This window comes from Rana temporaria, chromosome 1 (assembly GCF_905171775.1).
Source record: "Rana temporaria chromosome 1, aRanTem1.1, whole genome shotgun sequence".
Classification (NCBI taxonomy): Eukaryota; Metazoa; Chordata; class Amphibia; order Anura; family Ranidae; genus Rana; species Rana temporaria.
The window spans coordinates 259,053,833-259,067,360 of record NC_053489.1 but is presented as its reverse complement, the minus strand read 5'-3'; the positions used below and the strand labels follow the sequence as shown (position 1 = coordinate 259,067,360).

The window sequence follows — 13,528 nt, the reverse complement described above, 5'->3', positions numbered from 1 at the left end:
AAAATTTAAAAAGCGCCAGATCTATATGATAAGCAATTTTCTCACCACAGATGCAATGTTAGGATAGCTCTGTACCATGGATGAATGCATGGATATATTAGTAACCAGCCAGTCATACTTGGTTCGAATCTCGGCCAGTTCAGCAGGGACCAGCCAAGATTCTAACCAGGTATAGGCAAGGCTGACTGTACAACCATCCTGTCGGATTTTACAGGAGATTATTGCCAGCGACTATAGGCGATAGCAGTTTTCACGGTGTGTTCTCCCGGCAGGGGGAGCACAATAGCTCCATGGGAGGGATTCTGAAGCAATCTAGCAATTTTCTTACCTGCAACCCTTGGTTGCAGGAAAGAAAATTGCTCTGTCAATCGCCGGCTTAAGACTATCATATCAATTACATACAGTTAATTTACCCTGGGTGTATAGAACCTTATAGACCATGGGTCTTCAAACTACGGCCCTCCAGTTGTTCAGGATCTACAATTCCCATCATGCCTGGTCATGTCTGTAAATGTCAGAGTTTTACAATGCCTCATGGGACGTGTAGTTCCGCAACATCTGGAGGGCCGTAGTTTGAGGATCCCTGTTATAGACCCTTAAAAGTTCTGCAGTTATTGGGAAAAAAAACATTAAATTAAATATATTAAAAAAAACACAATCTGTTGCACGCAAAATAGAGTCACGTATTTGTCACCAATACTTTATTATACATGGTAACTTGCACAGTTTAAAACAGACCAGCAAAAATAATGTATAAGATATTTACAACCTTGCAATTGCTACCTAACTGTACACAAGGCAAAGTGATCATAATAACACAATCTTCAGAATAGTTGTGCACAAAAGACAATATTTAGTCGACATATTACAGGAACAGAACAGTGAATGACATCACAAGTCCAGTGAAAATAAGAAATTTTACAAAACATATCAATTTACTGCAAACAACACCCTTTATTACATTAAGCATCAAATTTCATTTCAGTAGTAACTTAGCTGGAATCTGAAGTACAGATTTCTTGGGCAACTATAAGTCTTTTCAGCGTGGCAACCTCAGCAGATAAATTTGCAATACCATGTTTTAAATACAAGCTCTCTGGCTCAGAAGTCTTGTAAACATTTTCTGTCATACCGACAATTCCAGCAGTTTTGCAAATATTTGGGAATTTATCAAGTTCCTTATGGTGCCACTGTCCCGATTTAATAGGCCAGTCTGGCATATTAGTCACTTGAACGGATAAAGGGGACAAAGATGTATGTACCACATTTTCGCTACTATGGTTTTCGAGTGGAAAGTGCTTTTTTGAGGACATGTCAATTGGCAAGGGCAGTTTTTGTGTGGCATCAAGCTCACTTTCCAGTGCTTCCGCTTTGAGCTGCATAGCTTTAGTCTTAATTCGCAGTTTGTGGGGCAGTGCAGAGGAATTCACTTCAGGAACTTTTATGACTGTTGTGTGACAATTTTTTAGTTCAACAGGGGAAAGAATGGGACCTTTAGGAACCTGCTGCTCATCCTCCCCATCAGACGTTTTCCCCACCACACCCTCATCAGTCTCTGATGTCCTTGGAGAGTTGCTTGAGGAACTGTTGATTTGCAGCAGAGGGGGAGAATGGGAATAACTAGGAAATGTGTTTCTAATAAAGTTCTGATAAATAGATGGGGTGTAGGAAGGGTTTTCCTCTCTAGATTCCCGAGGAAAGTTCTCTAGGGGTTCCTGCTTTATCCTTTGGAAATTCATTTCTGGTGTTCTGCAGCTATTGTGAAAGGGGTTTGGTTGAATATGGTCTCCAGATGAGGTCTCAGATACATCTGACAGAGAACTCTGAGGGGAGTGCTTGATTACAGAAATGCAGCTACTGGTCATGAGAGGGTGTTCATGATCTCCTGAGAAAGATCTTGCATTGGATTGGGCAGCTGCGTATTCCTGAAAATATACAGCTGTGCTGCTTGTAACCTTTTGCATCTCTTGAGCATATGATGCAGAACTTATTAAACCAAACTTGAGTTTTAAAGACAGCAGTTCAGTTTTCAAGCTAGAATTCTCCTCTCCAAGTGCAAGGAGTTTATTTTCTAAAACCATGTCATTCAGCCTGCGTTTCTCTCGTGACCTTTTTGCAGCCTCGTTGTTTTTCCTTCTCTTCTCCCAATACATTGCATCTTTCTTTTCATCGGGAATAAATTCCCTTTTCCTACGACATGACGATGACTTGTTTTTCCCACCACCTTCGTTGTACAACATATCATTGCTAGAGTCCATTGATTCAGATATATCTGTCATGTTGGAATTTAACACAAGGATGTTCTCTATGCCACTCCTTGCATCTGTGCACTCCTCTTTTTTAATAGTTGGCATTTTCCTTAGCTGCATTAGCACCAGTTGGAGTCAGTTCCCTTTCACAGTTGCTGGAAAGAACGATTCCACAGCATTTGTTATAGTGAATCAACATGAAGACATCAGGTATCCGAAATTCCATCTGTTATCAATGTTTCTTTCCAGGTGCTGAAGTTGTACATATAAAGCCATTTTCACGAAACAATCTGTGTAGGCATCATCATCTGCAAACAAAAACAAGAACACTTTAATATATTAGCCAATGAAATAAAAGACCAAATGAATGCACAATCATTTAACCTATACTTGAGGGCTTTGGAAAGTCTGCCTATGAGTTGCCTAAAAGTCCCTCTTGCGAAGAAGACATTGTGATACCACTAGAGAAGTTGGTTTGCTAGTACGACCACAAGTTCATACACTTCTGCATTTTTATAGACCATAATATACATGTCCTGTTTGCGGTTCATATAGAACAGTGATCAGGTGCACGAATCTTGTTATAAAATCAGATATATTTAACTTTGACTGACATACTACGCACGCGCTCGCAACATTGCATGTTTCATCTTGAAATATGAGGAAAACCGAAAGAATTGAGACTGCGTAGAATGATTAATTGGTATATGAGATTCAAGGGGAAGTGGAAAAAGTTTACTTTTGTGGGGAAAAAACCCACTACAAATCAAAACTTAATATCTCTTTTGCATAGAAACTTGAGTATAGTTGTAGGTTGGTCTATTTATGGCATATAAATCAATAAACCAGTACAAGGGTATTACTGGTTTTATACATGAAATGCAGAAAGTTTTAAAATCAAATTGTGTTATAGTTGTCATTTAACACAAACTACCTTTACTCCTATATTTAGTAACTTGGGATCAGCACAGTTCACGGAACAAGGTCAAAGTTAAGAATGGATGGAAATACAGGTAGATGACAGACAACAGCTGACAGTACGTGTGCAGAGTCAGGTAGGTTTCATTTTACACTACACTGTCAGCAAAATGTAAACATAACTCTTGTTAAAGTAACTTGACTCATGATTTGCTGTCAGTCTTTATTATTCAGATTAACTGCAATTAGAATTTTCAATGTTCATTGATGATTAAATTATTTTGCACACACAGCCTGTGTACTGTTCTATCTGCAGCAATTAAAAACTTTCATAATCTCATTTAATTTACACCTTCAGTGGTGTGGCAGTGCTAACAATATGTTAGGCATTGCAAACTAGTACAAACCGGGCACCCAAATCATTGTAATTACATGACAAAATGGATTCTTTACTCCAAAAAGGAATTTGATTCCCCATAGCAGCCAATTAGATTTCAGTTTACATCAGTTTAACATAGTCAGCAAATTGTATGATGATTTTTGAATGGGGTCTTTGCATATTAGCAAAATTAAAGAATAGTGAAATCTATCTGCCAACATACTGACAATTAAGCCAGCCATAGACGGTTCGAATCTCAGTTCGTTCTGCCGAAAACTCCAAATCGCCAAAATCTCCAACCACGCTACTTCCGGTGACTCTCTAGCAGCAATAATTGGAGATTTGGATTTGGTATACACTACGGTACACATTAAAATGAGTGGACATTGTTAGTCTGCCCGATAGTAACCAAAAACATGGCCGCCTCCAAGGCGGCGACAACGTTTTTTCTTCTTACCTGGTGTTCTGTCAAAACAGCCAACTCGTTGTGCACTGTAGTGTATAAAGCTGCCGATGTTCTGTGAAAACAAACAACTTGTCCAAATCCTATTATTGAATTTGGAGAGTTACCGGAAATTACGTGATTGGAGATTTTGGCGTGTTGGAGTTTTTGGCAGAACACCGGTTAAGCAGGGACCTGCCGAGATTCAAACCATGTATGGGCAGGCTGAATTTACCAAAAAGTTGATCCTTTAACTTGAGTACAAGCAGCCTATCAGATTTTACATGAGATAATTGCTAGTGGCTAATATAGCCACTAGCAGTAATCACCATTTCTCCTGTAGGGGATGGTTCCCCCCCCCCCACCCGCTGGGAGAACATGTTGGCTCCGCACGAGGAATTCACCAATCAACTCCGACTGTGTTAATTGAGAATCAAGTGATTTTCTTTTCTGCAACCAAATTGCTTTATCTTTGGCTGGCTTTAATGTTTGCATATTGCCCAGGTTATCCTAAAGGGAAAACAAAAAAGCGATTTCTAGCTCTGGAAAACTGTTAAGGTGATTCACCTCTGATAACTCTAATGCTGCTAATTAAAAATAACAAACGGCAACCATGTGACTTCCTTGCGCAGGCAATTCATACCACAAAAGATTAGCCAGTATGTGAAATGGATGGCTTGCCGACTATGACTCTGCTTGGCAGAAAAATGATGCTTCTGCTTTTTTGTGACTTACAATGATTTGTTAGATTTTCACTGAATCAAAAATAGTAAAAGAACAACTGTTCACATGAATATATTGAGCCAGCTAATGCTCACTGTGTTTTCTGCCAAGGTACACAAAGGCAGCCAAATAGGTTAGCTATTCACTCATTTACAATGTCTCGTTAATCTAATTGTATCTCTCTTCGTAGTATTAAAAAAAAAAAAAAAACACTTGAAGAGTAAAAAAACGAATTGAAAAGATAAAATCAAGAGTCAAATAGAACGCAATGTACAAGCCATCTTACACATTCACATAAATAAAGTACATTTTTTTTGTTCTTTATGCTAGACACAGTTTTATCCTGCCATAGATCTGATGATCCTGTGTTGTATATATCAGTGCTTTTGTCCATTTGTCCAATCATTTCCCACCATATCATATCCAACTGATAGCATACATATCCCTCATCTTATGGACCACATCTATACTATATTTGAAAGATCCAAAAGGGACCCAGACTGATAATTTCAGTTGGATAAGAACACATTTCATTTATTTACAACAGTTACCAGTGTTATTGGTGGCCTGTGTATTGTACTAAATTGTATTTAGAATTGGAAAATACATGTTTACACAGAATGATTTCCCGTTCTATAAAACATGGTACCCTTGTATATAATGGGACTCTCATCCTAAATCCATATACTCAACCATCATTACTGTAAAAAATAAAAAATTTAAGGCCACTTTTACACTGAGGCGCTTTTCAGGCGTTTTAGAGCTAAAAATAGCGCCTCTCAAGCTACCCCAGTGTGAAAGCATGAGTGTTTTCACACTGGGGTGGTGCACTTGCAAGACGGGAAAAAAAGTCCTGCAAGCAGCATCTTTGGGGCGGTGCAGGAGCGGTGTATACACTACTCCAAAAACGCCCTGCCCATTGAAATCAATAGGCAGCGGCACTTTGCGGGCACTTTTAACCCCTTCTTTGGGATTAAAAGCGCCCCGCTACCACCCATACAGCTCCGGTAAAGCACCACTAAAACAAGCAGCACTTTACCGCTAGCGCAGAGCAATCTGTCGTGTGAAAGTGGCCTAAGTAATATACAACTTAATTTGCCTGTAGCAAATTACAAATATGTGGCATACCACTAATGTCTCCCCACATAAAATGAAATTCAGTTATGCTAAAAAGAAAACATTTATTCCTAATGCCTCAAACCAAAGTAAGTCCAGTTAGCTTAAAATATAAATAAATCTGGAAGAAATGAAATAATGTATATGTAAAAAGAAAGTATTCCAATAATTGTGCAGCAACATGTGTCCCAAATATAACCACTGGGCACACAAACAGGTGCTGATTCTTTCCCAACAGACACCATGCCCACTGATTAACCAGTTTGGAATGTGGCATGGTGCCTCATTTGTATTTTGAGCAGACAACTGCCAGACTATGTCACATGTATTTCCAGCAATGAAAGATAATGTAATCTAAATATATAGCGATCTATATGTTTGCAGTTTTTTTGTAACAATTCTAGGTCTCCTATAATATCCAGATAGGTTATAGTAGAGTTTACTTTATAAGAAGCAGCTTTATTGCCTTCAAAGTAACCTACATGTGATACACAGAGGTCATGCAACCTGGGGGCTTTAACTAAACCAATAAAAGGTCATCAGTCTAGTGACAACTGATATGCAATAAATAGGGAAAAATACTTAGAGTCAACCATTTCATATTTTTTAAAGATTAATTTTATGTCAATCAAGACTTAAAATTACAAGTTACTTGAGCTGATCTTTTTGTGCAGCTTTCCGCATTGGTGTATCCTCAGCAACAGCTTTGGAGACCATACCCAGACTGGATGATTGTGAGGCCTACCAGGAATGAAACCTTTGGGCACTGGACTCTATTTGTGGGGCTTTCCAGACCCTTGTGCACTGTTAGTTAACCACTGTGGGCTATCCAGGTCCGGAACTGTGGCATAGCCTTTGACGTGACCCAGTCTCTGAAGACTTATGATTAGGCTGTGTGGGCCAAGCACAAAGGATCTACCACATTCATTAGAACTGTGCTAATTTTTACACCAGTTTTCTGCTAATATCCACAAAAATGTTAATATGTCGAACAATTGTGCCTCGTACACACGATCAGTTTACCCGACAAGAAAAGTGTGATGTGAGCTTTTTGTCAGGAAATCCGACCGTGTGTATGCTCCATCACACTTTTTGACCTTGCTGCTGCCTACAATGTCCCGGGCACTTCAGGCCATTTGAAACTCTCCTGCTATTAGCAGCCAGTTCTTGAGAACCCAAGATTTTTACCTGCCATTCTCATTTAAGTCATCCCTGTTAAGCAGTGATACATGTCAGATCTGAAGCGCAAACGGAAGAGTCCCTCTGTATTGGGTCTCTTTAGTTCACAGCCTACTGGGGCAGCCTGCAGTGTCCCTTCTCCTGTCTGGATTGACATGTTGTCCCTGCTTCCGCCATGTCTTCCTTAAGCCAAGTACACATGTCCCAAAACTCAGCCGGTTCAGCAGGATCTGTGTGTAGCCTTCTCTGTTTAGCAACCGCTTCTGTCTAGTGGCCCTGCTGGAAAACCAGCACAGATCAGTTTGTGGGGAAAAAAGAGAAAGAAAAGAAAACTGATGCAGCCACCAGATCTAATGATTGGCAATCTGCAATTCATTAAATTTTTAGTTTAATACCGCTTTAAAGCAAAAAAAAGAAAAGTATGCTTACATGTAGGATTTGTATGCCAGAAGAGGAGCTATTGGTTTCTTCTGTCATAACTGCTTCATCCTGCCTGGTGCCATTAAAATACAGCCAAGCTGCAGCCTGGCAAATCAAGTAGCAGAGCAGTGCAAACCCGGAACGAAGACTGGGAGAAGAAGGAAGTACCGGTGATGAGCACAGCACTGGAGGGGATCGTTGGCCAAAGTGTGCCAATACTAGCACATTAGGGCTACTAGCTCCTGGGGGCCTATTTAAAGTAAACTGCAGCGTTCAGTTCCGCTTTAATGAACTCCAAGACACAGATTTTATGGTAAGTACAAGAATCTTATATATATATTTTTATACTCCTGGTATACCCATCTGGTTCACAGATTTTGTAATTCCATGGTTTTTCATGGAGGTTATTAAAAACCACAAAGCACTTGAGTTCCAGCAATGAAATCCCTATTCTTGTACAAAAAAAAAAATGAGATTTACCATGAAAATCAATGATCATCATTTACTGCAGTGATTCCTCATAAAACAGATCTTAATCCTTTTTCACATGAGTCAGTGGCTGCTTGTTCTTTTATTTAGTTTGTGGTAATGACAGTAAGAGCAGTTCAAACAGTATAATAGCATTTCTTTCAACAGTACTTTCATTATGGTTTATCACAAAGGCTCTAAATTACCCAGCACATAAAGTAATATGCATACATTTACAAAACTGGGGCCACTTGGAAACTTTACAACAAACTTAAGCTGGATTTAACAAAAAAAATTAAAATATTATTGGTTATCGGAATGGGCTTGTTTTCAATAACCAAACGGGATTTTTTTTAAATTTTCCCAACCAAAAAACATGTTTTACTAGGATCAAGGTATATATGCTATCCTAGTAATTCTGCGTTTTAAGAGGCAAACTAAAAGGAAATATGTATTTTTTATCTTTTTTTTTTTTTTTGGTCTTAAAGCCTAGTACACACGGGCCGAATGTCGGATGGTTCAATAGAAACCAGCCAACATTCAGCCCGTTTGTACAGCAGCTGGTCTGACAGAATTTGGTCATCCTGTGATGGTGGGACCACGTTCAGACTTCATTTTATTACAATGGTTTGTTTAGTTAATTTAAAAAATCACATTGGCAGTTTTTTTGTGGTTGCAAACAAAAACATTAGCTATGTCTATATATTACACTCTTTTCTAGAATTGATCATGGTCATTGATGGACTGGACAGCTCTTTCACTGACAAGACTGGTTGCTAGAGATCTTCCCATCACTCCTTAACTCAGAAACCTGTTCCCAACTCATCCGGATGAGATTTGTTTGTTTGATGCTTAGATGTGCTTGGTTCACCCTAGAATGCGGTGCGGAAAAAGACGTGTTTCCAGCATTACGCTCACTGCTGCGTTTGCGATCTGCAGCGGATCGCAAACACATTGCGATTGCAGCCACCAAATCGTATGGTACTGCAGTATTATTCAATTTGGTGCAGCGTATTTTTTTTAAAGTAGTGCATGCAATACTTTTTGTGTGGTTCGATGTGATTTGCAGCGGAGTCAGTTTTTTTGTTTAATGAGCAAGTTGAATAAAGACAATGGACCGGATTTCCCCATCCACACATTTGAGGTGGATTGGGAAATCCTCCCCACTGTATCTTTGTAGACTAACAGCAGAGAGCGATTCCGGTCACAAGAATACACTGATCAGCGCTGTAGGCTATAGCTTGCAGTGCTGATTGAGCTGAAATTTTCCACTATTCGATCAGTAGATTGAATCTTTTTATTCACAGTGCCCACACATGGTCCCTGCTGAACTGGCCGAATTCTGATCCATGAAGTCTGAGCCTAAGTCGGAATATCCCTGTGTGGTATAACAAGTCCATTTAAAACCTCTTGCTTTCTCTCTGATGTTCACTTCTGAATGGGCTAATTGTTGCAATCAATGAATGACTAGTACACACTGCTATTAAGGGACCACGCCAAGAGTATAGGAATCAAATCAATATGGCTGTTTAACAAGGATAATTCAAATCAAATACCTTCTCTTCTGTCTAGTCTTAGGGCTCATTCACAATAGATGCCTTGATGCCACACTGGCATCTAATTTCAGCGCAACCCCAATGCATAGACAAAACAAAATGCCTTGTTTCCAATGGTGTCAGCTCACACCAGCTTTGCTGTAGTGTACACTGAAAAAAAAAAGTAACGCAAACCACCACATCACAACACTGCTGCAGTGAATATAACTGTATTAAAATGTTATTCCTGATATTTCAATAGAGTTCTGTAATAAAAAAGGGAAAGAAAGAAGGGGAAAGAACCGGGAAAGGCACTGTATCTCCCAGTGCACACAAGCGGCCATGCAATTAGCGTAGTTCGCTAATAAAATCCCAGCCGTTGTATCACCCCCTTATCCCTCCTAAATGCTTACATGAGAACTGTTTAGATCCAGTGCTCCCTTGCTGGGGTGCTCTCCACTCTCTCTCTTCCCACAGGACATGGAGGCAGCAGTGGGAGCAGGGGGTGGGTCCCAGCTGCATCGTGTGTGTCAATGGACGCACACAGCCTGGCTCAGGAGGGAGCCCACCGGTGCACCCCATAGGAAACCGCTTCCTATGATGGAGCACAGAAAAGAGGAGCAGAGAGTGCTGGGGGACCCAGAAAAGGAGGTTCGGGGATGCTTTGTACAATAACACTGCACAAAAGCAGATAAGTATGACGGTTATTATTATTATTATTATTAATATAAAAAAAAAACTCTTTAAGGGGGAACCTACACAGCCAATCAGTTGCTAATTATTACAGGCAATATTCAGACTGGGTGCTTATATCATTCAGGCTGTATATGGCCATTCTTACGGTTTTAATTCTTAAATGATTTTTAGCTTTGGCATTACACTATGAACATTTTTAGAACTTCAAAGTAAACATTAAATTCAGCAGTCATTTAAAAGTAACAACTAAATAATTGGTATAATGTAATGAAGAAGGAGAAATATGTTTTAATAAAATGTTTTTTTTTTTTATGATATATTTTTTATAGTTTACTTGTATATAGTAAAAGCAGACAATTCGATAAACTGCAGTGTTTTTTTCATGTCACTGAGTACATAAAAACCTCAAACTTTTTTTGAGGTTTTTGTGGTGAGCCGATACAGCAGGATGTTTCTAAGTTGTTTCTAACTTTACAGACTGAACTGTGATGGATAACTTCATTGTATGGATTCAGAAACAATGATATGTCTTAATAGCTATAATTATTATTATACAGGATTTATATAGCGCCAACAGTTTGCGCAGCGCTTTACATCAGAGAAGACAGTACAGTCACAATACAAATCAATACAGGAGGGATCAATCTATAATACAGCTAAGCACAAATAAAACAACTAGCATATAGAGAAGGGAAATAGTGTATAATGAATGGGAACATAATACATCGGTTTGTGAGTAAGTGCTGTGCAGTGGGCGCATTTACCCCATTTCATTCTCTTATGCCCTGTACACACGATCGGGCTCTAGCTAGACCAAACTCACATCGGAATTACTCTGATGGGGCATAAACACGTTCGGAATTTCCGATGGAAAAAGTTCGTCTGACCTTTTCCATCGGAAATTCTGATCGTGTGTACGGGGGCATAATGCAACATACATTTATGATGGGTAAGTTTTACTCATGCTTGGTGTTTGATTTTTTTTTCTGTGTGGGCAACATGTATTTATTAAAGCTGGCCATAGATGAGATTTGAACCATGTAGGGGCAGGGTGCATGTACCCAAGTTGATCAGTCATTCAACTTGGCTACAACCAGCCTGATCTTACAGATCTTGCATGCAATTATCACTAGCAGCTGTTAGAGCCACTAGCAATAATCACTGTTCTCTCCCAGTGGCAATGGCTTCCACACTCTCCCCCCCGCTGGGCGAACACAATGGCTGCATGGGAGGGATTCCCCTGTCAATACGGTCTATGTTGTATGGGGAATCAAGTGAATGTCTTACCTGCAACCAAGAAATTCACTCCGTCTATGGCCAGCCTAAGAGCATCTAGGGGTTGATTTACTAAAACTGGAGAGTGCAAAATCTGGTGCAGTTCTGCATAAAAAACAATCGGCTTCCAGGTTATATTGTCAAAGCTTAATTGAACAAGCTGAAGTTAGAAGCCGATCAGCTACCATGCACAACTGCACCAGATTTTGCACTCTCCGGTTTTAGTAAATAAATCACATTACAGAAATTTTGTATCAATTCTTTTAATTATACGAATGCAACAGGTCCAGGTAACTGGTGGCTTGTGGGCCATGTTACAGCAATGTCTATTTAATGAAATGAAAATATTTCCCCATTTGCTGTCATTCCCCTATGTTGGGGTTCACCAACAGTCACATAAAGTTACATAATCAAAATTGTGATATGGAAGTGTACATGTACTGTATGTACAGAATGGGGAAATCTTTAGGTAGCCACATTGCTATTTCACAAAACTGATGGACATTAAATTCAGATATCAGCAGGATCTGAAGGAGAGTGGGCACCTGGAGATTTCAAAAAATTCCCCTCCTACCCTTTCCAATAAGGGTTAGGTGTATAGTGGAAGTCTATAATTTCAGTTAGATTTTTCAGGAGATAAATATTATTTTGCAAGATAAAATTGGCATGTAGGGTGTATGCACTATGATTCTGCAATAAAAATTACAAAAACAAAAGCAGCTGTCTAGCAGTTAGAACATGAAGAGTTGCTACCTAGTATCCCAACAGCCACCGGCCTTCTAATGTCTTTGACACTTGCATAAGATTAGATGCTTCTGTTTACTCATGTTTAGACATTCTTCTTCCAATCCTCTAGCTCTGTCTTCAGTCGCAGCATTTACATGTGTTTACTTGTGTACATATGGAAACTACCCATAAAGAATTTTCTACTTTAATTTTATATAGCATGTAAGATAACTGAGCACAATACAGCATGTGCATAGGCCCATAATATATAATAAAGACCAGTAAAAAAAAACAAAAAAAACTTAACACTGTATGGAATGCAACTTTTTTTTTACATCTGTCTGAATAAAAGGGGAGCTGTACCACACAAGGCACTAACTAACTTTTAATCAAATCTAAGTTACAATGACAGAATATATAGCAACATAAAGATGGACAACAGTCAAGTAGAGGTCTCTCCCCAAAAACCAAGACACTATGTGCTGAGTGCTTGGGTTCTTTTGGTACACCAACCACAGATCTACCTCCCCAACCTGGTAGCTGGCTCCACTACTTTAAGCTGAGGGATTTTGCCAACCACCCTAGTAAAAAGGATCCCACTTTAGGCAACTCTTGTCCTTCTCTGAGTCTCCAATCTTAAACCCCTACCCAACGTTATGCTATCCTCCTGAACTAGGCATTCACTACCAGCCTCATTGCATTTTTGTATGAGAAACAGACCTGAATCGTAATTTCACTGAAAAAAACCTCCACAGTTTTTTCCTGGTGGGAAAAAAGAGAACTGTCCGGCGTTTTTTGGGCAGTTTTCCCGTCGGAAAAACTGCGAGGAGCATACACACGTCCGGGATTCCCAGTCAAAAGCTCTCCTCACAGTTTTCCCTTCTGGAAAACTGATCGTGTGTACGAGGCAATACAAGTTCATCATCCCAAATTATGGCTCAGGAGGAAAAACGTCAAGATCAATACCCTTCTTCCATACAGAAAATATTATCTTTCTGCCTTAAACCCAAATGCTGGAACTGCAAAAAAAGAGAAACCATGCTATGTGGTCACGCCCTTTGATCCAACCACTCTGGTTACAAATCTTCACTATGTATGAGAGTCACAAGACTCAAAAAAAAACATTGGTATCAGAATCTGTACTGTTGAGTGTGTGGATGGGGGAACAGAGTCAGTTTTTTTTTTTTGCTCAACCCGCTGGTTGAAAAAAACAAACAAACAAACAGACTCATCTATGCGCTGCCTTGGTGAAGTCCATCTAGCTAGCCTAACACTACCCTACCCCTAGACTGACAATCCTTTAGTAGCTTTACTACTTCATCCAGAATGCAGATACTCTAGATGATGCGATTTTCTTTTCTGCAACCAGGGGCGTGGGGAGCCATTCCTCCTGGGAGAACAC

The 13,528-nt window shown here is 39.6% G+C and overlaps 1 protein-coding gene across 1 annotated transcript in view; it reads right to left on the bottom strand.

Annotated features, from left to right (window-relative positions):
* Positions 1-674: 674 nt before the first annotated feature.
* The window catches only part of NFIL3 (nuclear factor, interleukin 3 regulated), a 31,986-nt gene continuing 19,132 nt past the window's right edge, over positions 675-13,528 (bottom strand). Inside the window, exon 2 of the mRNA XM_040354837.1 lies at positions 675-2,557. Within this exon, the coding sequence (XP_040210771.1) occupies positions 993-2,369 (1,377 nt within the window). The 5' untranslated portion in view covers positions 2,370-2,557 and the 3' untranslated portion in view covers positions 675-992. The remainder of the gene's footprint in view (positions 2,558-13,528) is intronic.